We start from the raw sequence: 25,913 nt of genomic DNA on the forward strand, positions 1-25,913 counted from the left end.
CGCACGGCGCAGCGGTGAAAATCTGTCACTGTGAGTGAGGATTCCCCCGAAAATTAGGCTTTGTCGTTGGTTGTATGTATTTTTGTACTTCGGATAATGCCTTATCGTGACTGTTAGACTTTCCCCTTCAATTTGCTATTCAATTAACATGCAGACTTAAACAGAAGCCATCGTCAGTGGACAAAAAGTGAAGCTTAAATTCAACCCATTCAAACGGAAGGACGCCAACATCAGACTGGAATAAAAGATATGTAGGATGATTAGTTATCTGTTTATCAGCGCTCATGTGAAACGTTATCAAAATGTGACTATGCAAAATACAAAGTTTTGACCGGGAAGTACTATAACAATAATAAAACAATTAATTATGTTCATGTTCATGTTTTAAGTGTGCAGGAGTAGGGGGTACATGGCTTCAGGTCAAATGTCTGAAGGGGTACGTGACTGTAAAAGGTTTGGGAACCGCTGACATATACCATATTCTACTAACTTGATCGTCATAGCTAGCTAAACAAAGTCAACACACTAAATGGCTTGGCCGGGGGCATGTATTTACTGTGTGCTACATGTGTGCATATTATCATAAGCACACACACACTTACGCACTTCCTTACAGTGCTGAGTCACCTTACTGCAGCCTCCCATGCTGCATGACCATGTACATCATCAATATGCGAGCGTACGGTGACATGTGCCGCACTGGGCCGCAATTACACCTGACGGTCATTCCTGTTAATGTATATTGCACATTGACAGTGAGTGCCCCTGAAAGACCCCCAGCGCAGAGCAAAGCATCGCATCTCAAGGCCGCGAGGGATGGCGCCAAGGTCACTTAATCACAATTTACTCCCCCTAAAGCAAACTACAAGGTAGGGGAGGACAGATGGGGCCATACGATGCTCACGGCAGATGACACCTCAGGGTGCACCGGGGTGCTAAGGAGACATCGGTGTTCTTCCTTGTGAAACTCCTCCCAAGGTAACATCTCTCTTAAGATGTCAGTTCTCCCTAAAAGGTTGAAGTAATAACGTGGGACACTTTTCATAGGCATATTGCAGCAATTATTTTTGAAAAACCTTTCTTGGATCCAGTTCTAAATCCTGGCTGCAGATTAATATGCACCTCCTTCATACCTGTAAGATCTTAGACAAGCACAACAACTCGATCTTATTTGACAGCATCTACACATCAAATGAGATTTACGTCGTTCAATTTACAGTCCTGCCAAATGTGGATCAGGTCCAGGTAAAACTTGGTTTGACATTATAGCTGCTAATCTTGCTAATCTCATGATATTACCATGAAAATATAATTCACAGTGGACACCGTTCTGTGTCAATATCAATATTTGATGCGAGTGTATCCATATTGATCGCAAGCGATAAGAGCCCCTTTTCCACCAAGGAAACCTTGGAGGAACCTTGTTACAAGGAATCTTTTAACCCAGGTAAAAAATGTTGTTGAGTTGATGTGATTAACCTTTGCTCCAATGGTTTACTGTCGCCCTTATTTTGGCACATCACATCAGTCCTTTGTTGGTGTCGTACGCCAAGTTGGTCATGCGACTGTCCATTAACTTTTAATAGTCTTGCTTAACTTTCTCCAACTTTTCATCATTTTGTTACAGCATGCATCAGGGGTGTCCCAAGTGTGACCCGTGGGTCATTTGCGGCACTCACGGCACTTTGTAAAAGTATATTTTACCAAGAAGAAAAAAGCAAAAATGTAAAAAAATAAATTGTGAAGAGAAAAAAGTTTTATAATTATTATAACAAGAAAAATATATGAATGTTATGAGGAAAAATAGTCATTTTAGTAGCACAAAATTGAAGCATTAAAGAAAAAGAATCTTTTTTAAAAGTCGGAATATTATGAGAAACAAACAAAACAAATAAAGTTGTAATTTATTGGAAAATTAGGTTGGGGAATTATAGGAATAAAACCATAATCACGAGAAGAAAACTGGCAAAAAGAAAGTTGAAATAGTTGTAAAAGAAAAAAAAACAACAACAACAGCAGAAACGAGAAAAACAGCTGTAATTTTACAAGAACAAAGTCGAAAAAGAGAAAATGTCTGTCCTCTTCCATTTTCAAAATAATAAACAAAATAAGGCTTGTAAAAATGAAATAGACACGTTTGCGGCTGCACATGAGCTTAAACATGGCGACTGAAGAGAGACACTACAAGTGTGTTCTATCTATCAGCGTTCCTCGTCACAGACTGCCCCACAATAGTTCCTGGAACTTCTGAAAAGATCCTGGTTGGTCGGTGGAACTTTTCGGGTCAGGGAATTTGAAAAGTTCCTATGGAGGAAAAGGGGCTAATACTACCTGACATTGTCCAATAGATATTTTATGCACTTGAGTGACTTGGCTGAGAGGCGCATTCTCATGTTTGTATTGAAAATAAAAATGCGAACCACCATTGTTAAATCATCTGAAAGTGTTTGAATTCATGCAGAGCTGTACTGCCCTCTACTGTTTCCTTTTTATTGTTCTAGACTTTTCCGTCACTGGTCCTGGGTGGAGCCACGAGACACACCTGTTCCGACTTGCCAGTTCTCAGGCTCAGCAACTGCTGTCTGCCTCGTCATTCATGTTTATGCTCATCTACCTGTGGACTTTTGTAAGTTTTAGGCACTACTAGCCTTTTCCAATTGTTCTCCTCGTTTTTGCTCTTTTTTGCCGCCTCTTGAGTTTTTGGCCTTTGATCTTCCTGTGCCTAGTGGACTTTTTTTATTGGCCGAATAAAGGAGTTCTTATCTCCGCCATGGCTTCCTCTGTGCATCCTGAGTCTAGCCTTATAACAAACCCTGACAAGAACAACTTTTAATATAGTCAGTCAGCCACAGAGATACTCCATTATGGTTGGTCGGCAGTTGGCGCTCACATAAGAGTGCGACATCGCTCGCCATTGATGGACTAAATCCCTCATTAGAGAATAGTCATCTCTCTAAGTGCAGCCCTAAAAAGAATGTGTTGTTGAGCCAATTAGGGACACGATCTTTTATTAATCTCACTTTTGCAGCCGTATTAATGATTCATTGCCAAAAGTGGTGTCATAAATCTCTGAGGTCTCTTACACAGTTACTGTAGATACAGTACATGGAATACATTTTGTCGAGTAATGTCTTTTTTTTTCATTTAATTGTGTAAAGAGCGTTCCAGCGCATTCTCGTGCGGTCCATTTGGCTCATGCGAGTGCTCTAAATAATGGATCATACTTAAACTCGATCGCCATTCAAACTTAATCCCGACGTACCAAAGACAATGAGCCGGGTGTGCGTGTCCGTGGAGCCCAGAGGATTCTGGGCCGTGCAGCGATACATGGAGCCGTTCAGCTCGGCTGGCACCCGCTCCAGAATCAGCTCCTTGCCCTCCCGCTCGGTGCTGCCGTCCAGGAGACGCCCGCCCACGCGCGTCCAGGTAAAGAGGGGCTCCGGGAACACCTCGTTCTATAATGGAACACAGTGAATGGATGGAGGGGGCGGGATTTAAGAAGAAGAGAAGTGTGGTGCAAAGAAAAAAAGATTAAGAGCAAAGGATATATAAATAATACAAACTGTCCCCCCTCTGATTCAACTGCGAGTTAACAACATGCATTAATAATCGACACTTCACTTTACAAGAGTTTATTCCCCTTGCTGTTTTTAACCCTGCAGTCAACAAGCCCGTTTCTAAAAATAAATGCCTGCGCATCCGTGAAGCGGATTTTAACGCATATCATCAGCGTGTTAGTACTTGTAGATAAAGAGCACACCGCACTGCAAGGAGCTCCAGCTGCACATACAGTGGTGTGAAAAAGTGTTTGCCTTCTTCCTGTTTCAGATGATTGAAGTATTAGTCACTGACAACACAACTCAACACAAAATACAGTTTTTACGTCAAAGTTTTTATTATGGGGAAAGAATATCCAGATCTACATGGCCCTGTGTGAAAAAGTGATTAAAAACGGCTCGACTGCATTAGCACTAATTACTGAGATGTACGTAATGCGCTCGAACGCCTCATGTGAACAACCACAGCTGGTAGTACCGTGCAGAAGAACGGTGACAGCATGAAGTTGTTCATTGTTCTGTGTGCGTTAGATGAACAAATAAGTAAGTTTGACGATGACGTTGTTCATTCAAAGTGTTTAACCTTGAAGATTCTTCAAGATCATTCATATTGTGTGCTAAATTGTGTGCTGGTCTTCGTACGTGTTGCTGTGACAAAATAGTGTTTTCTGAGCTGTGTGATGCTGTCATTTGTGTGTTGACTGCATGCACTGACTATGTTAGAAAGCCCCTAATTTTGCACATGTGAGTAAATTTATGCTTTCACAAATAATGTGCCTTCTTTGGGCGTTGCGGGCACTTTGTTCGACGGTCCTTGAACACACCATGCGTGACGCAGATTGAGACTTATGTGGATGACTTTCCCAGACGCTGCACAGACGGACGTGTATTTTCTATTCTTCACAAATGTTAAGGCTGTGCGTAAATACACAGAGGCAAGGTTTAATAATGTTGCCTCTGTGCTGCTGTGCATTTTTTCTTGGTGCATAATCTCATGCTATATATGCTCATATGTCCATTTGACTCAGTAATAAGTCTCATATTGAATTCATTTCCTGATTGATTTCTGTGTGTTATGTGCCTTTGTTTTCATCATCATTTATAATTATCATATTTACTTGTAACTAGTTGCATTGTACTGATTGTGTCCATGTTGTTGCAGACCAAAGCACAGCAAAAGAGCATAAAGATCACAGTTCACCACATCTTATCACAGCTTGTCACCACTTCTCCTCATTAGGGTCGCGAGGGTTGGGCAAAGTCCCATGCACTCACATGCCATTGTGAGGGTGTATAGCTGGTCCAGTGTTCCACTACCACAACAAAAACCATATTGCACCTCCTGTAGCCGAGGTTTGACTAATGGTTGTACCCTTTTCTCCAGCGCTCTGGAATAAACTTTCCTCGGGAAGCTGAGGAGGATCCCCCTGTAGTTGGAACACATCTTTTGGCCACCCGTCTGTCAGTCCAGAGGTGCTGTTCCTGACTTCCACCCAATGCTGAAGAAACATGTCAGCCAAAACAGTCCCACAATATCCATTCTTCAGCTCATGTTTCAGAATCACAGCGCATTGTCGAGAGCCCAAATTAAAATTAGTTCTCTGTGCTGCTCAAACCAACAGCCTCGTATTTGATCTCATGCACAACCCAACAAGGAAAAAGTACAAACTAAAACCAACAACGCAGAGTCGCCATCCATAATAGATTCCTAAAACGGGACGTTTCTTGCTATACTGTAGACCAGGGGTGTCAAACTTGTGCCATGGAGGGCGGAGACACTGCAGGTTTTCTTTCCAGCCTGTCACTAAAGCAGGTGATTTTAATGATTAACACCTTCCTCATCAATTAAATCACCTGCTGAAGAAACTGGTGGGACAGAAACCCTGCAGTGTCTTGGCCCTCAACTGACGCATGTGCTGTCGGCGAACTAGGCGACTGCCTATGGCCCCCACAGAAACAGGGGACCCCAAAAGCTGCATGTTCAGGTAGAGAAAAACTTTAGTCATCGTAATTTTCCCTGTTAATAAAAACGAGCAGTCAATTTGGGGTTTGCTTTGACTTTGACTTTGCTTTGCATCAATTGTTTTTGTATGTTAATAAAGTTGTTCTTGGTTTGTTTTATTTATGTTATGATCTGTCACGTGCTGGCATGTTGCGTGACTCCAGGGGCCCGTTGCACAAAACGGTTGTTGTCCCAACGGTTAAGTTGGGACATCTTGGTTATCCTGGCTCAACTTATCCATGATCCGGTTGCACAAAAGTGGAATAGTGGAAAGTGGAATATGTTTATATGACATAAATTACTTTGGGGATTTATTCTGTTAGCCTGCTCCAGACCAGGCTAAGGTCCAGGATCTATTTCATCTCATCCCTTATCTCGATCAGTAGTCACCATAACTGGAAACCAATAATGAATCCACTGCCCACGACACATTGTTATCACCCACCGTCATTATTTCAACACTGGTGATCATTCATTTCAATCCTTGGACATAAAGGATTTCAGATGATGTTGCAATCATTAGATCATTTATTAGATCATTCACAGTGTCTCACATACTAGATATAAAATACACATCCCATATAAATACAAATACACATCTGCAAGACAAAAGAGTCTATGGAGTTGCATTTACAAAATGTCACATCTGCAGTCAATTTCACCTACAATTTAAACAGATTCATAATAACAGTGCGACCACGTTTTTGGAGATGTTAATTGTGTTGGTTAATGTGGATGTGTGCTACATTACCCAGAAGGCTGGGAGCTCGAGGGAAAACCGGAAGTTTACACGCTGTTGAAGTTAGGAGCGAGTAATGGTGACATGCTAATAAAGCAAGAAGTTCATAGATATTACCGTACACTGCTGTTCCTGATTTGCTAAACAAGCAACAAACATCACATTATATATTTGGATTTTAATTGTGATAGTTTCAGTGGAGCAGTGGGTGTGTATTTGTGCACGACTTAGGCACTAAGTATTGCAGATTGACTTTTGCCGCCTCGTAAGCCCCTATGAGGATTTCCGCTTACGTCGGGGGAAAGTACGTTGCTCTCGTTGCCATGGTGAATCGATGACTCTGTGATCGATAGCGCTGTGTATTTAAGGAAGCCGCGTAGGCGCACTGATCCGGGATTGGTTTCACCTTCTTGATTAATCCGTGTGTACTCATCCTGGCTTGGGCTTTGTACAACCAATTGAGCTGAGACACTCTGGTTTTGGGTTGGTTGAGCTCAGGTCAGTCAATTACCCTGGATGCCTAAATCCTACTTTTGTGTAACGGGCCCCAGGATGCAAAGACAGAGGCGGCGTGCATGTAAAACGATTCCTTTAAGAACAAAACGGGTAGCTTCAGAGGGAGAAGCACGACCTCCAGTGTTGCAGAGTGACACATGCAAACCGAACTGAGGTAGCAATCCAGCTAACCTAAGCTAACCTAATAGACACAAATTGTGGCTCAGAAACCAGCTGAACAGAATGTAAAGATCCTACATGAATGGCCAACACAGGAAATAGGCAAGACAAAATAAAAGTTGAAACAGCAGGGTATACCAAAAACAAGGAAAAACACAAACACAATTCCGATCCCTCATGCGCTATTTCACTTTTGTTCGATTTTGTTGAATTACTTTATCAGCCACTACGTCGTAATATTTTAATGCATTTTACAATGTTTTACACGCCTATAGCATTTTAACTGTTGTGCTAAAATAAAGTTGACACATCTGTACTTGCAATCTCCGTGTCTCGATGTCTACGCCTTTCAGTATATTTGTATTGGTTCTGGAGACTCGTAGTTAATTGAATCGAGGCATTAATTGGAACGTTTACTGTCCCTACAAATTCTTCAATCTTACATTGGCTTCCATTTGATAAGGAGAATATGAAAAAGGTAAAACTAAAATGATAAAATCATGTATAAAAAAAATAAAGCTTAAATTAAAAAGCTTAAAAGCTTAAATTAAATTAACGGTCGTCTCCCCCAGCCCGACATAAAATTGAATTTGTCCCTTTCCCGTTCCAAAAGCCCCACACACTTACCCCATGAGGTCCTACCTGGAATCCTTGCACAGTGATGCGCACTGTGTCCCCAACTTTTGCCCTGCTTGGAGTCATGAAGAGTTTAGGACCCTTAGGGGCAGCTGGAAGGGGAAAAGAAAAAAAGAACACAAAAGGTCACCACACTGTGCATGGAGAGCAAAACCACCTGTTCTGTCACAGGAGGAGAGAGACAAATACAATTTCCTGTCAATTAAGGTTACCGGGCAAGAGACGGGGGACATGCAGGTCCCTTTATCCGAAAGACAACGCTGGATTTATTCCCCTGTTGGAGAGAAAAGGGGCTAAATTGGGTGGATACTCATTACTGGAGGAGAATGGGAGCACGGCGGGTGAAGTGTGGAGGCGGTGAGATAAGGGACACTCTGAGAGCTAATTCCCTTGTCTTGGGGTGGACAGCCGCCCCTCCGTGGGCCGCTAAAACAATGTGGCAGGGAGATTCTAATATTCCAAGATTATACGGGGTCAGAATTCCTCCCTTATGTGTTGAACGAAGATAAAAAAAAGAACGATTTGCATAATGTGTGAAAAGCAAAAATGGTCATTTTCATGGTGACCCAGCGGCGCAAGATACTGTTTCAGGCCTGTGTAAGCAGGTTCTGCTTTATGTGATATGATGAACAAAGAAGTCGGCGATGCCCCATGCATAGCAGTGTACTGCTGTTTTTCCACAAATGGACTAATTAATCAGCAGTGAGTAATGCAAAAAGGCCTGCTATCAATAACACCATTCGTCCACTACACTTTTTCAATTAATTTGCTGCTTTTAACTCTTAATATAAATTGCATTAGATGCCTATTTTCATTGATGAGGACAAATAAGTACGAACAGGCAAATAAACTCACTTGACAGCTATTCATCTGGCCACTGAGGCTAATGAAGTCTTTTGTAAAACAAGTCACCGACTGTGAGGCATAAGAAAGGATGGATTAGACCTTTTCATTTGTAATACGACAGAGCACATAATGTCTATGAAGAAAAATGCACTTGAAGTGCTTCATTTTAATCCAACTTATTCTTATTTAAGAGTTTAAAAGTTAGCGATGGGTCATACATTAACGAAATGGCTCTTAGAGCCGGCTCTTTGAAGTGAACGAACCACCGTTTTTGAACCACCGTGATTGGTCAAAATGCACGGTGCCGTGTGTATCGTCACTAAGCAGAAGGGGAGAGAGGGTTTACACACACAAGAAAGCTGGAAAGGTGAGGAAAATGAGTAGGAGGAAAGAAAAGCTGAAGCACTTGGTGTTTCTGAATGCCAGTCTTCACTAGAGACGAGCAAAACTGTTACCTGGATGCAGATTTTTTTCCTTTTAGTTTTGCACATTTTTATTTATATTTGCTTGTGTAATGTTTTGTTGATGTTGGGTTTTTTCCAAGTAGCTGAACATTGACAAATAATAAATGCATTGGACCAGATTGGACCGTTTTGAGATGAGTCCTTAATAAACTAAACTAAACTAAACTAAACTAAACTAAACTAAACTAAACTAAAACTAAACTAAAGTCTCTGAATAAGGTCCAGCTTCACTTCTGGGTTGCCTGGCTTGCAGCAAATCGACGTTCACTTCCTGTCACACAGCTTGCAGCAAATGGAAGTTGCACAATTGGACAATCGCCCGTTATCCATTTTGTTCACTTTCCAACTGTGCACAAAAATCGGAAATCGGAAAAATGATTCGTTATCCGTTTTTTTTTGTTTTGGGCCTGGACACTAAAATTGAAAAAGCAAGTCTTTACTTCATTTTTTTTCATTTTGGTCTTACTTTGAAAATCGAATGAGAGACGGATTATACACAGATTCCAAATGCAGTGATAGAAGTGCACTGCATACTAGGAGTCACACGATCTTGCAAGGGTAAAACGTGACAAGATTTCTTGTTCATCCCATGAGCACTAGACCTTGGACAACAATAAAACAATTAATTAATCACACAATAGATTAAAATGAAGTCCATAATTTTGCCGGCCACTGTATTTTGCCATGTTTATGCGAGTCTGTTTTCCTTGTCTCTCCCCTCCAAACAGGCAGGAAGAGGATTCACTCTGTGCATTGGTTTCAGCACCTTGGCACGTTTGTTCCATAGAACAACGGCATAAATGGAGTGAGCCCTTTTGTCAGTTATACAGTGTCTTTGTCTCGGTGGGTGGAGTCAGGGCCGTTAGCATACACAATCACCCCGGAAGAATGTAAGTATAATTTAAATGACTAAATTGCAATATATTGTCATATATTTTTTTCATTGTACTTTTCTTGAAAGTAATGTTAGAATCTCATCTCATTTGGTCTTGTTCTCGTCGACCCAATAGCAGGTATCGTCTCGTCTCGTGAACTGGGTGTCTCGTGACACCCTTAGTGCATATGCATATCTGATCCAGTACATCCTTATTTACCTTCTGAGTTATTTAAAGTGTTATCCCTCCTTGGCTCCAAATGACCCCTTTTTCATCCAAAAATAAAAGAACACTAGCTAGCATGTGGCTGGCTGTTACCATTAGTGGTTTCAGAGAACAGATTGGACAAAAAATGTCAATATTAAGTTCAGTGGAATGAGATTTGTCTTTCTGCCCAAAAGGGGCGAGTGGTGTTAATGGCTGTTTCTCACTCACGGCTCGTGAACTAGCACCCTTTATGTGCACGCACATACACATACACATACACACACACACAGTCTAAGAGAAGCTGACGTCACCTTTTCTGGCGTGTGTTACGTGGGGTGTGGCTTGCATGTTCTGAGCAGGAAGAAGGTGGGATTTTGTATGTTTCAACGGTGCCCATTGCCGTACCCAACCATGCCAGACAGCACCTTTAAGATGCTAGGATGGCATCCTAAATCTTATCTGATAATATCTCGTCTAATAATAGCATCATATGAGGCCTCCTGAAGTAGGACAGTAGACAGTGACAAATAAAAATCTAAATCTGACATTTTTAAGATGAGAGCAAACATCAACATATTTCCCTTGGCAGCAGAGGCAAAGGGGTAGCGTGCGACACGGCCCAGCGTGTCTTCTCCTGCCGAGGACGGATGGCATTTCACAGTCTACTTCTGGCAACAACGAGTGCTAGCGTAGGAGGATCACGATTTCATGGTGTCAAACTCAGAGCTCTGCGGGCATATGGCCGTAAAAGATGATGGCTGATTTCTGGGACTTGGTCCAACGGCGACAGTTGGCGTCCGACGTCACCACCCTTGATTAGGCCGAGATGGACATGAGGCTGAAGAGCTAGCGGGAGAAATGTGCCATGATCCCACTAGGGAGTCATCCAGTACTTCACTTCATTCTACGACAGTGGTTCGCAATCTTTTTTTACTGCCTGTATCTCATTATAATTGCTGTCTGATGAAAACCTAGTATCCCCACCTATGCATCCTAATGCCATGTTTTGTAGAGTATCTCTACTAGTACTTTAAATCGTGTAAAAACATGCGGTGGGTACACTATCTAAAAAAACACTACTTTTGTACGTGCTATTGGTATCATTAACACAATAACTGATGACAGCGCAGTCATAAATAAAAGGTAAAGGCCATTTATAGTCCAATAAGACTTATATATGTTTTTTTTCCCTCTTCATGACGGCTTTTATTTTTGACTGATGTGACTTATACTCCGGTGCAACTTATAGTTTGGAAAATACGGTACTTCTGTCATTACTGCTGTCATACACTTATTAAAATAGAGCATACAGTGGTGTGAAAAAGTGTTTGCCCCCTTCGTTTTTTTTGTTTGTCACACTTCAATGTTTCAGTTCATCAAACAAATGTAAATATTAGTCAATGACAACACAACTGAACACAAAATGCAGTTTTTAAATGAAACTTTTTTATTATTAAGGAAGAAAAAAACTCCAAACCTACATGGCCCTGTGTGAAAAAGTGATTGCCTCCTAAACCTAATAACTGGTTGGGCCACCATTAGCAGCAACAACTGCAAACAAGCGCTAACTTGTTATGAGTCTCTTACAGCGCTGTGGAGGAATTTGGCCCACTCATCTTTGCAGAATTGTTGTAATTCAGTCACATTGGAGGACATTAAGGTCATGCCACAGCATGCCAATAGGATTCAGGTCAGGACTTTGACTAGGCCACTCCAAAGTCTTCATTTTGTTTTTCTTCAGCCATTCAGAGGTGGACTTGCTGGGGTGTTTTGGATCATTGTCCTGCTGCAGAAGTCAAATTTGTTTCAGGTTGAGGTCATGAACAGATGGCCGGACATTCTCCTTCAGGATTTTTGGTAGACAGCAGAATTTATGGTTCCTTTTATCACAGCAAGTCTTCCAGGTCCTGAAGCAATCACTTTTTCACACAGGGCCATGTACAGGTTTGGATTTTTTTTTTACCCTTAATAATAAAAAGTTTTATTTAAAAACTGCATTTTGTGTTCAGTTGTGCTGTCATTGACTAATACTTACATTTGTTTGTGTGACAAACATGCAAAATAAATAACAACTCAATCACTTTTTCATTCCACTGTACATTGCCATAACATTGTGCCACCTGCACATAAACGGATGATAAAGAATGACAGGAATCAACAACCCTTTGCCAAGGAATTGAGCACCTGAAATGTGCCCCTTAAAGAAACGATGCTGTGCATCAGGTGCGCTTTGAGGTGTCAACAGGTGTGGCCAGCTGCCCCACAGACAGGAGCAGTTGAGGAGAGCCTGTCGCATTAACTGGATGAGCAGCTTTGTTAAAAAAAAGAAAAAAGGAAGCCAGAGATGCATGCTGTAAATTCTAAAAAGGGCCGACTGACTTCTGGATCAGGCGGTGGCTCCATCCAGGTGAATCCAGCCATGTAATTCCTTCCACGGCTTCGACCAGCGCACTAAAGCCACAAAGATAAGACGTATTGATGAGCAGCCAGTGTTAGCACAAAGAACTGCATGTGCATGCGCACACGCTCGTCCCTTATTCACATGCCAACGTCCATCTGGAACTAAGCATCTGCTCTTTGATTATCCCTGGCTGGCAAAGCAACGGCAATGCGAGGGTGGTTTGTGTCTGGTGTAGGAAATAAGACTTCCACTGCTTTGTAACAATACTGTATTGCACACCTTTGCTCACTGAGACTCCAAGCAAAAAGCATCTTTTAAATATTTAGGCACATACAGTACCTTCATATATAGAATCTAGGAGTGCCAGAATAGCCTCCTGATCTAACGAAGGAGGAGGAGTGCTCCTTTCCAACACCCCGAGGCCAGGCCAAGCCTCCCGCCCCATTTATATGGCGAGCACGCTGCCCTTCATGAATATTCAAGCAGTGTAGTACAACATTGGTCGATTGTCAGACTGTCGCTCTGTCTCGTGTGGCGATATTAAATCACTGAAAGATTTATCACTTATGCGCACAGCAAAGACCTCTTATTCATTTCCTGACCAAGAGCAGCAAGCAGTAGCGAGAGCGTGCACGTATTGCACACTTACCCCGTTATTGCTGCTCCGTAGAAACGCACACGTTGTGGAAGTGGAGGGGATCATTGCCGATTACAGTCCAACTAGAAAAGGACTCAGTGAGTGGCCGACCCTCCACCAAGGTGGGGAATTTGGAGTCTGTATAACACCACTTTTTATTCACTTTGTTCAAGTGTATTAATTGATGAGTCCACATGTTTATTCCAGCACGTACCAACATTCAACGGCTTATTGACATGCAAATGCACTACTTATCCACACAGGTCCACACTGTGTTTTTTTTTAAGTTATCTGAGCAGAATCACACATAATTTGTGTTCTGTTTTCTCCTCTCCAACTTCTCAGAGGAGTGTTTGGAATTCCAAGTGTGCTCCAATTCAATTGCTCATTTTCTATTCTCTTTTCTTCACGTGGTGGGGGACAACAAAAGGAGTCTGATGACAGTCGTTCCAACAACAAACGCTGGTGATAAATGAATGACTTCAAGCAAAACAGAGAGAACAACTTGTCAAAATATAAGCGGCTTTGACATTTAGCAAGAGTTTTACCCATCTTGTCGACCCCCCCCGCCCCTTGTGGATTTGTCACACGTTTAATCATCCACGTTGACGAGAGAGAGAGCTGCTAAAATATTTACTGCTCTGCGCTTCAGTGTTATGAAGACAGCTCATGTCGCTGGAGCTTGATGTGACGCTGCTGAGTCAGTTTTGCATGTGATGAACTATATTTCTCCCCGCTGGGGACGGAACGGTGACAGTTACTGCTCTCCACGAGGAATTATTCTGGGATGCCCTGTTCCCATTGGAAAAGTGAGAAGTTTTTAAAATAACTTCTCTCTGTCGTTTTTAAATACATGTCGTATCATCTCCTCGGCTTAGATGTCATTGATTTATTGATCAAAAAGACGCTGTGAGAAAAATAGGTTGCATTTAGTGCATAATTGCGACCGTTGACCCTTTGAACCTTTGAATCTGGGACAGGGTCAAACTGTCACAATCGTAAAACCTTCATGAACTGTATAGGAAACGTTTTTTGCCACAAAAGTGTGTGTTCACCGCAGTTTAATGAAACTAAGTACAACTAAATACAGTAAAACTACAGTTGTTTCTTGCCACTTTGCGGTTTGAATTTCGTGGCTTCACTCTATCAGGGTTTTTCAAAAATATAAAAATAAATAAATCATACTCTTTCATGGTTGAATACAACCTATTATCCGTAAAAAAAAAATATGCATATTGAAGCTAATTTTATGTACCTTTGGGCCTAAATTAAGCATTTTCCAGAATAAAAATTGCTAAATGAAGTAAAATAAAAATATAAGGCGTTCAAAAGACGCATTCAAAGACTATGAATATGTAGTATTCTACAGCGGTCGCTAGGAATCAGTAATACTACTGTAATGTTCGGTGACACACACAAACGCCACACTTGATCACCTGAGCAACAGGCTTTTATTGCAGGTTTGAATTATCTCACAACGGCCACAATAATCTCTAATAAAAACCCGGGCTACTTGCTTGAGTTAATGAACTGTTTTGTGTGTCTGTCAGCAGGTAGCATAGGACTAGGGTTGTGAACGATAAATCGATACAACGGGATAGCGAGTGATACGGCTGCGTCGGTAGCAGAGATTTTCAGCACTTCAGCAAAACAAAAATCTGAAGTTTGCAACGTCTTTGGATTTTAGAAGAAGGATGGAAAATGTGACCAAAGCCACGCTATTTGTAAGCTATGCAGAGCAGCTTTGAAGTACTGTAAAGATTAACGTCTACATCAGCAAATGTGCAATTGTATTGCATCAAATCGATATTGTATCGTTAGTGCACTGTATCGAATCGTTCTGTTTTTAAAATATAGATTTTTTTATTCGTACATCTAGACTTGTATCAAATTGTCTACCATTACTGTTATCGTTGTTACATCTTGGAATTAGTTGTGCTCTTATTTTGGTGCGGTTGCTGTTGACTTCCTGTTTGTGTCTCTTCGCCTTCTAGTGATCGTGAACGATTCAGCTCTTTGAAGTGAAAGATCCGCTGTCCTTTTCCTGTCTTTTTTTTTCTCTTAAAGCCACACATGATTGGTCAAAACGTGTGGTGCCATATGTGCCAACACTGAGCAGAAGGGGGAGGGAGGAGTTACACACACTGCACAGCCATGAGCACACAACCACGAGGGTGAATAACGATCGAGAGCGAAAGGATGTTGCGGCATAATTCGAGACTATACGCTGGAAGGGTGAGGAAAGTAAGCAGCAGGAAACAAAAGCTTTGCTTCACTTGCAAAAACACTTATCTGGATGTCTTTTAGTTTTGCATTTATTTTTTTTTTTTGCAAAATGTATTGCCTAATTTTGTTGTTTAATGTTTTGTTGATAATGTGTTTTTCACTGTTAATAGTTGGAAATTGACAACAGGGTAAAGGGTTCAAACTACTAAATGAACAATCATCACACTTTTCCATCAAGGGTGCCCGTCTGTGGTGGCGTCACAAAACATACAAAAAAGCCAAAGACAAGGAGTGAGGTTGTGGAGTTAATCCTTTAGATGCTCACTGAGCTGAAGTCTCACAGTGGTGATAAATGAAAGGTAAAAAAGTTCAAATGTGACTTGAGTAATAAAGGTCTCATGATGGCAAAGTGAAAAGTGTCCCAGAAATGACATTAGAGATTCTGCTGAACTAAAATTGTGCATATGAGCTAAAAATGTAGCTTTGCTTTTATAACAAAGCTATGTCAAACATCTTAGGAGACGTGTGCTATAAAATAATAGAGAAAAGTGCATTTTAATGCTTATGGAAGTCCTGGAGTGTCTGCAGAAAGTCAGCTAAAGGCGCACAAAGTTTAAACTGATTGACGATTGAACATCAGGAACGACGCCAACCTTTTTGATTTTCCTCAGGCCAAATTCTTAACAACAACGTGGGATGCCAAGGCCTGCTATCAGACTGCACTGATTCAGTTTCTACAACAGAAAGGAGTGTCCCTTCCCCGCTAATTGAGACTCTGTAGAATCACCCTAATTACCCAAATACGGATGTGGACTCTGGCAGGGAATCTTACTGGCACACAGCAAACTGAACACTCCCACAAAACAACACCGGACTCCAGAGTGATTCAACGAGAACAGATGTTAGCGCCAGCGTTGGTTAGAGAAGACTTATTTACAGGTAGACATTCACATGCAAGCTGATGTTTCTTTTGAAGAAGAAGAAACAGTCTGATTGTGTTTTGGATAGCATCTGTCTTCGTTCAGAGTTTCTTCCCGGTTTGCTGCTCTTATCCCAATGAAGAGAATCTCTGATACTCAGGGATCAGGCTGCTTGTCTGCAGAAGAACTCCGCCAACGTTTTGCCTTTGAAGTGTTAATTGGAAATGCTGGGAGCCATCTTTGTTTTTAGTTTAGCAAGAAAACAAGGGGATTTGTGCGTTCATCTCCTGGATAACACATTCAAAAGTACTGTCCCCCTAAAGTTCGACTCTCGTTTTCTTCATTTAATTCATTCTTTGATATTTTCATAAGCACAGAAACACAAACCCTGCCATTGTTTAGTTTTTGGAAAATAAATTTGATTTCAAACTAAACTAATTCACAAATTTGAACAACTTTGTGACTGAATTGTCATCTGACGTCTCTAATGATCTAATCTGGCACCATGAATTGGCCTGTCAGTCATGGATAGTTTTGCACTCGCCCCTAAACTCACAATCTGCACAACTGAAACGCAATTAGGTGCCGTTTAATGAAAATTGCGCTTGTTCTGAGAATGAAGAGGCAGTCATAAGCGGGACAATAGAGTAATAAGAGAAAAGAGATAGGGGAGGATGGAGGATAAATCGGAATAACAAAAAAAAACAAAGCCTACCTAACGTGACCTCAGTCTGCATGGGCATGGACAGTGCCGGGTGCTTGACCTCACAACTGAACAGGGCATCGTTATCCAGCTGAGGGTTGAGAGTCCAAGTGAGTCGGGCCTGCACCACCACCGAGCCGTCACTTTGCGGGATGTGAGTGTGACTGAAGTAGTAGAGAGGGTCTGTACTGTGGACCCAGCGGGGGAACTCTCGGCTCACCACTGTCTCAGGGATGACCTCGGTGGCGGGGCTGGGCTCAGAGGCCTGCTGGCCCTGAGTGTGCACACGCTGGGGACCTTCAGTGTACAAGCGTGCCGACCGGCTCTCAGGGTCCAGCAGGGAGAGGGAGCGCTGCATCTTGGTTTCGTCAAGGTCTCGGCTTATGAGCGGCCTGGCTCCTCTAAACCCCGCCGAGCCGCCACCTTGCTGATCGCCGGCTGCGGGTTGAGTGTAGGAGATCACCTCAATCAGCTCACCATCCCGCTTGAAGTACACCTTAGACACAGCATGGAAAGACACATTCATTAAGCTGATCTGCTTTGTCAACCAGTCACATTCAAACTTTCAAACCAACCTTCATGGAAGTACACCAGCATTTCTAACAAAGCAACACTTGTTTGCAATTTCTGGCCCCCTGACAAACATGCGTGCATAATTCATCAAAACAATAAACAGCATGAAGGGAGGGCCAGCATATCTCGTTTGGGACCCGATGGTGAGTTGCTGCTCATTTGGATCCACCAAAGACACACTTGTGTCGAAATGCAGTGCTGTTGCGTTTGGTCCACCACATTGATATCTCTCAAACTGGTCCAATCTTTGTGTTCGTCCATCCATTTGTTATATACCGTGAATGTTTTAAGTTTTATCCAGTCAAAAACAGCAACAGCAACTAATTCTGATTGCTTTTAGCTCCTGTTAGGTCTCTAGAGTTTTACCCAAGCATTTACTCCCATAGTAAGATCTAAACAGGTACAAGTACAAGAAATAAACCAAACAATGAGCTGAAAGTGCTTTAAATCTCTGAGCAAGTCTCTATCAACCTTTACTCTGCATGCCAACATGTTACACTGCTAACTACACTGAGAGACATCTCTCGAGTGCCTCCTTGTGCACGAGTGGACAAAGGGCTTTTCCCATGATGCTTTGTTGACAAATCAATTTCCATTACTGATCTTTTTGCAGAGCCCTACAGCTTGTTGCACTTCATAATGGTTGGATATTTGCACTGAAGTAAAGTTATGTTGCCAGTAACTGTGGCTGGCACCTTTAGGGCTGCTACATTCAGTGTGAATACATCTATGGGTGTGAATAAATATTAATACATCCCGGCCTTTAAGGAATCACAGCAGTCACTGCATTTACTTGCACATAGGAGAGAGAGCGTAAAAGTCCCTGGACCACAATACAAGCTGACATTGTGGAAAATGAGTCTTCTTTATTGTGACAAATGCTTTTCCCCCTTCGGCAGCACCACAGCAGTGTATTTCAACTTAACAACATTCTAACCACTCAGTTACATGCATACTCTCATCAGAGTATCGGACTACCTGTGGAGTCTATCCATGCACGATAGGCGATATATTTTTAGACACTATTCCTGAATATTTTTTTCCGCGGCGTTGTCACCGGGGTTGTCTTTGCTGCGACAAAAGCAACATCATTAGATTGCAAGCAGGGTGTCATGTGCACAAGCTCAAAGATGCTCAGTGATACGGCCTGTTCAGTCGGTGGTTTCCATGGATACCAATAACCCCACTATTATTTCTACATCAGAGCATGTGTGAATTGTCATGTTAACAGGACTTGCTTCTAGAGTGTTCCATGTTTACTTGTTACGCTCTCTAGTGTGGTTATTAACTCCATGAAAAACATCCGTTCCTCATACATATCCAGTAGTATTTTTATGTTTGTGTGTGTACAAATACCTTTTTTAAGTTTTTGAACATTACCTTGCTATAACGCCACAGTGTGTGCTTTAATGTCATTCATGACTTTTGTTTTGCAGAATTTATGTTTCAGTGTGATATTATCACTTTGCGGTCACTCTCAATGAATTACTGCTATTTTCTTCAATTTGCCATTTTTGTGATCTTCTTTTGATGATGGCAAACATTTTGAGCCTTAGTATAACCTGTTGCTTTGGAGTGGATTATGTCTTTTTATATATTTTTTTTTATATGCTGCGTATCCTAATTAGGGTCGCGGGTATATGCTGCAGCCGAGCATCAATGCCAGCTGACTTTGGGCGACAGGTACACCCTGGACCGGCCAATTGCCAGCCAATCGCAGGGCACATATAAACAAACAACCATTAACACTCCCATTCATACCTATGGACGAGTTAGAGTCTCTAATTAACCTAACATGCATTTTGGAATGTGGGAGGAAACCGGAGAAACCGGAGGAAATCCACGCACACACAAGGATAACATGAAAACTCCACACAACCCAGGTCTTCCTGATCTCCTGACTGTGTGGCCAACATGCTATCCACTAGGCCACCGTGCGGTCGATATTTTTAATTAAATTAAACTATTAATAAAAAAAATTCCATAATATAATATATACAATCATCCGTCGCAATATCGCGATTCGATTATCGCTCCCTCGCTCTATCGTGTTTTTTCAAAAAATAACTAATTATTGATCATTGTTTCGTGGTTGACTATGGCATATTCCATCCATCCATCCATTTTCTACACCGCTTTTCCTCATTAGGGTCGCGGGGGCATGCTGGAGCCTATCCCAGCTGACTTTGGGCGAGAGGCGGGGTACACCCTGGAAGGGGTCGCCAGCCAATCACACATTATATGTCAAAAATATTTCAAGATAAAGGTATATAATAGGAGCGTAAAGGTTACTACAGGGGTGTTATATCATGTGTACAGGGCCCTAATAATGATAAAGATTGTATTTACAAAGTTAGAAACAGGTTTTCTATGCTCTAACTACGAAAATTTTCCATTTATTAAGATCAAATCCTACCTTGCGGAAATTCCCTTATCACGGTCGGGTCTGGAACCAATTAACCGCGATAAACGAGGGATGACTGTATAATCATATTTAAGCAATGTTGCATATTTTTTGCATACATTTTCATTTTCAAGCATAAACATGACTAAATGAATTAAAATACAACTATCAGGCATCTACAGTAAATAATAAAATACACGGGCTACTGTTGGGGCAGTAACCCATGCCAAGCTAAAACTCAACACTGAACCCCCAACTTCACTTCCTGTCTGCCCGTCACACATCTCTCTGAGCACCGGAACACATTTACAGCAACACATGCACAAGCGCCAGTCTTAAATATAAAATGTACTCGTATTATGGCTACTAAATTTTATTATATATTTTATAATATTATAAAATATTCAATTACCAACTTTGCGGAAAGTCACTTATCACAATCGGGTCTGGAACCAATTAACTGTGATAAATGAGGAATTACTGTACAGTAGTAGTAATAGTAATAGGAGTAGGAGTAAAACAGTGTTCGTCTTTAAATTGTATTAGAAGTTTGCCTGCCACGTCAATCATCCAAATGGAAAAAAAAGAACAGCAACTGCCAGGAAGTGTCTTCAATAACAATATGAAGATCACAATGTTCTGTGTGTGATTACTGCTAACTCCCTATTTGACCTTACTGAGGTTCCCCGTCGGAAGTGTCTTATTTACAGTGTTGCTTTAATCAAGTCTCACAATATCGATCTCCATGGAAAAGTGGCCAACGAATAAATCTACTGCTACTTCCAACGGTCGTCCTGGGTGGCTTAGTACTTTTAGTGCATGCCACTTTATCTTAAAACCTCAACACAATTTGGAGCACTTGCTTAATGCGACCGCGCGAGAACATTCAATAGCCATCACTGTTTTATTGACTTGGGCCTCGAGTGCTCCGTAGTGTTAATCCAATAGCACAATGGGAAGGCATAAACCTCGATATTTAGCACTTATAGATACCTCACCATTTGACTAATAAGGCTGTTTTGTTAATCATGTCAAATAGCCTTCATTTATTATCACGGCAGGTACAGGCAAGCAATGGGGGATAGATCAATGCATGTCATGCAATAACTTTGCCTTAATTGTTTCTCAAACTCTTAAATCAAACACCACTGCAGTGGTACTACATACTGAATGCAAACCAATGTTTTGTTAAAAGTCGGCCTCTAAATTGACACAAAAATATACATTACAGCTGACATCTCACCGGATCTTCATTTCAGAAAAAAATCGAAGGATTACCTACTTGTGTTTGGCTTTTTCTTTGGCTTTTTTTGTATCACTTATACCAAAAGTAGGAGCAGCCTCAACAAGCAGCCTACTTTCCCTTCACAAACCAAAACAAGCATGCCTGCCGTGTGGTACTTCCTGCCACAAAAAATGTCTCACCGGGGTGGCGCGTTAAAAAGCTTTAGTTTTGTGCAGCATTTGGGGGCCACTTGGCACTTGGCAGGGTGTGGTGAATTCACGAGGCGTGCGATGTGATCGATGTGATCGGGTGTGTGTGGCGGTCGAAGGGCTAAGGCGCATAGCATAGCTGGAGCGACATCAAGCAGCACTCGCATCCAAATTCCCCTTAAAGAAAGCACTTGATCCTCTAAGCTTCACTGGTGATTTTGAAAACGTAAGTCAAATATGCTGTAGCTCAGGGGTCACCAACATGCATGGTGCCCCGCGGGCACCAGGGAGTTCCCCACGACCACATGAGGCGCCTTACAAGCCGGCTTTTAATTCAGGTTTTCAGTTAATAATGTGAGAACACTCAAAAGAAATGCATTTTGAAAAACAAAATGTGAGTTGTGGATCCCAACATTTTGTCAACAAGCATATAGTGCAAAAATTAGCAGCTCTCCGCCATTTTCATTTTGTAAAATTAGCTCTCCGCAAGAAAAAACATTGGTGACCCCTGATATAATAATATTTCGTTTTTTAATCGTATCTTAACTCGTGTAACAAAGAGATTTACATCCCTACTTATGATGCATAAAAACTTCTTTTTATCTGCGATTATTTGCAATTAGTTATGTGTTAACTATGGACAAAATGCGATTAATCGCAATTAAGTATTTTTAATCGATTGACAGCCCGTGTGGATGAGAGGCTGAAATGCTAAAAGACCGTTTTGGCCTGAAAACGTTTGTGGATAGCCCACAAAAGGTACATTTGTTTGGACAAACATACTGGTGACCACAAAAATAGCTCATAAGAGTTTAATTTAAGATCTGATATGGAACCATTTCCATGGTTTCCTTGATAATAACCAAAATCACTTCAGTTCTTACATCAGTAGGTATGGCATTGTACTGCCAAAAAATTAAACTCTTATGAGTTGAATAATTAAAGTGCCTGAAGTGCAGCAGTGACAGTTCCAGCTTATAGTCCCCTTTTCCGTTCTCTACTGAACAATGCTGGCACACTGCTTTCGTCTTATCCACATGCATTTCCCTGTTTACATATTTCACTGGCAAGGCGAAGTGTTCCCAAACAGACTTTTACGTTGGAAAAGGGTTGTCAAGCTCTGGCTTCTCCGTGGCACTATTGCTCGCCATGACTCCTGCTAACCAGAGGCTGTATTTGTTTACGGAGTAGAGGCGTGACTAGTTTGTGAGGGAGTTACACTTCCTTGGTACAAATTTGTACTGTAGCCAATGTTCCATGCCAAACATTCATATTCCCAATACATATACTGTGACACCCTTATTGCTTATACTTTTCCTTATACTGTAGCTACTCTCCCTTGCTAGTTGACTTGAAAAAGGAAGTATTGAATGCTTGACAGCTCTGTTCTACAGTACATGCAGGTACCCTTCATTTCTTTTCACGTCACCATCACCATTTTTTTACAAGGAGGAGATCACACAATAGACCAAAAAATAGATATACAGCAATTCGTCTGTGTTAAGAGCTCCTGTAGATTGTTGGGGAATATAACGTGTTTATTTCTCTCGTTGATTTTCTTTGTCACAGCTTGATCTGTCGGTCCCGAACGAAACAGTTCTTAGAACCGTCTCTTTTAAAAATCCACTTTTTTTCCTCTATTTTTTTCTGTTCAAGCCACACCTGATTGGTCAATTACATAATGTGTGATGGCGTCTGTGTGTCCGCAATGTCAGAACGGGGAGGGGCGTAGTTACAGACATGAACACAAAGGGAAAGCTGTGACAGAATTGCAGCCATCTAAGGTTCGAAAATGACGGAAGAAAATAAGGCAGGGTGAGTATGCAAGGTTAAAATATCATATCGAGATCTGTACTTGATGGCACCTCGTTTTTTCTTCATCAGCTATAGCTGTTGCGTGGATGTGACTTCTGTTTTACACATTTTTGTTAATATTCTGTCATATGGGTCTGGAATACGTAGATGATGTCAGTTCCAAGTTTATAAATGTTATACGTACAATCAAATATATTTTTGTCAAATCAAGAGGATGATAGTTTGCGCTTTAAAATTACATTTTTGTAGCACTATTCCATGTTAAATATATTAAGCCATAAAAATAATAAACTCATAATATACTTACTGTATAATTATATATGCTTAATAAAAAAGGGGAAGCAGAATCACCGGTAAGCAGTGCCCGGTCCACACTGTTTACAGTGGGGACGGGAGCCTGCTGACCTCGACTGAGGATATAGTTGGGCGGTGGAAGGAATACTTTGAGGCCCTTCTCAATCCCACTGACATACCTTCCCTAGAGGAAGCAGAGACTGAGGATACGAACGCGGACAGTTCCATCACCGTGGCTGAGGTATCTGGGGTAGTCAAAATGCTCCCCAGTGGCAAAGCTCCGGGGGTGGACGAGTTTCGCCCTGAATTCCTCAAGGCTTTGGATGTTGCGGGACTGTCTTGGCTGACACGTCTCTTCAACATTGCGTGGAAGTCGGGAACAGTACCTCTGGATTGGCAGACTGGGGTGGTGGTCCCCCTTTTCAAGAAGGGTGACCGGAGGGTGTGTTCCAACTATAGGGGGATCACACTCCTCAGCCTCCCTGGGAAAGTCTATTCCAGGGTGCTGGAGAGAAGGGTACGACCGTTAATCGAACCTCGGCTACAGGAGGTGCAATGTGGTTTTCGTCCTGGTCGCGGAACACTGGACCAGCTCTACACCCTTGCAAGGGTCCTGGAGGGTACTTGGGAGTTTGCCCAACCGGTCTACATGTGCTTTGTGGACCTGGAAAAGGCATTCGACCGTGTCCCTCGCGGTGTCCTGTGGGGGGTGCTCCGGGAGTATGGGATTGGTGGCGCGCTACTACGTGCCATTCAGTCCTTGTACAACCGGAGCAGGAGCCTGGTTCGCATTGCCAGTAGTAAGTCAAGCCTGTTTCCGGTGAACGTTGGCCTCCGCCAAGGCTGCCCTTTGTCACCGATTCTGTTCATAATTTTCATGGACAGAATTTCTAGGCGCAGCCAAGGTGTCGAGGGAGTCCAGTTCGGGGGCACTAGGATCTCATCTCTGCTATTTGCAGACGATGTGGTCCTGATGGCCTCATCGAGCTGTGACCTGCAGCGTTTACTGGGACGGTTTGCATCTGAGTGTGAAGCTTCTGGGATGAGACTCAGCACCTCCAAATCCGAGGCCATGGTTCTCAGTCGGAAAAGGGTGGATTGCTCCCTCCGGGTTGGGAATGAGGTCCTGCCCCAGGTGGAGGAGTTCAAGTATCTCGGGGTCTTGTTCACGAGTGAGGGAAGGTTGGAGCGTGAGGTCGATAGGCGGATCGGCGCAGCGTCTGCAGTAATGCGGTCGCTGTACCGGACCGTCGTGGTGAAGAGAGAGTTGAGCCGGAAGGCAAAGCTCTCAATTTACCGATCGATCTATGTTCCCACCCTCACCTATGGTCATGGGCTTTGGGTCATGACCGAAAGAACGAGATCGCGGATACAAGCAGCTGAAATGAGTTTTCTTCGTAGGGTAGCGGGACTCACCCTAAGAGACAGGGTGAGGAGCTCGGTTATCCGAGAGGAGCTCAGAGTAGAGCCGCTGCTCCTTCACATCGAGAGGAGCCAGCTGAGGTGGCTCGGGCATCTAGTCCGGATGCCTCCCGGACGCCTCCCTGGTGAGGTGTTTCGGGCATGCCCAGCCGGGAGAAGGCCCCGGGGAAGACCTAGGACACGCTGGAGGGATTATGTCTCACAGCTGGCCTGGGAACGCCTCGGTGTCCTCCCGGTGGAGCTGGAGGAGGTGGTCGGGGACCGGGAAGTCTGGGCTTCCCTACTGAGACTGCTGCCCCCGCGACCCGGACCCGGATAAGCGGAGGAAAATGGAATGGAAAAAGTATATGTCTTAGGGATGTCCCGATCCGATCTTATATACAGGTAATTTTCGTAATCAAATTTTACATTAATTTGTAATAAATTCATTGAATGAACAAAAAATCGGAGGTGTCAAAAGGCCTGGCTCTTTTTAGTGAACCGAGTCATCAGAACTGGCTCGCATGAATGAGCCAAAATTCCGTTTAATAGTCAGAATCAGTGGGGAATTTATTCTTATTTATTCATGTGTATTACTGTGGTGACCCACAATATTATTATGAAGACATTCTGCAAGTGTCACTTCCGTTTCCGGGTCATGGGGTTGTTAAATATCACATATAATATCAAATAATTAGCATTTTTATGATTTTTTTGTTTGAAATCTGAAGTTAAAACATCGATTTATCATATTGCATTCCATGTGTAAAACTCACTTTCTTCTTAAAAAAACTAAAGAACAGAAAACATAATCAAGGCTGTAATTGCATTCATTTGAGATATGAGCTGCTAAAGTGAGGCATCTAACAGACAAAGGAACCTAATGTTCCCAACCAAATGAACCCCCAGCGCCATACTGTGTTTTTAAATATGTGCAGGCATTTACAGCATTTAATGGCCTGCACACTTTGTGTTTATTTATATGAGCTGCTAAAATGTAATTTTCCAGATATCTCACTTTGACAGGCAGTAATAACACACACACACACAAAAAAAAACACTGAAGTGTCATCAACTGGAAGTGCAAACACTGATTAATTTTCC

The 25,913-nt window shown here is 42.2% G+C and overlaps 1 protein-coding gene across 1 annotated transcript in view; it reads right to left on the reverse strand.

Annotated features, from left to right (window-relative positions):
• Positions 1-25,913, reverse strand: part of igsf21a (immunoglobin superfamily, member 21a) — a 229,489-nt gene that overhangs the window by 8,222 nt on the left and 195,354 nt on the right. The window contains exons 6-8 of the mRNA XM_054784820.1: positions 16,901-17,384; positions 7,601-7,701; positions 3,263-3,455 (exon numbers count right to left, since the gene is read on the reverse strand). Coding sequence (XP_054640795.1) covers positions 3,263-3,455; positions 7,601-7,701; positions 16,901-17,384 — 778 coding nt within the window. The remainder of the gene's footprint in view (positions 1-3,262; positions 3,456-7,600; positions 7,702-16,900; positions 17,385-25,913) is intronic.

Source organism: Dunckerocampus dactyliophorus, chromosome 8 (genome assembly GCF_027744805.1).
Source record: "Dunckerocampus dactyliophorus isolate RoL2022-P2 chromosome 8, RoL_Ddac_1.1, whole genome shotgun sequence".
In the NCBI taxonomy this organism is placed as follows: Eukaryota; Metazoa; Chordata; class Actinopteri; order Syngnathiformes; family Syngnathidae; genus Dunckerocampus; species Dunckerocampus dactyliophorus.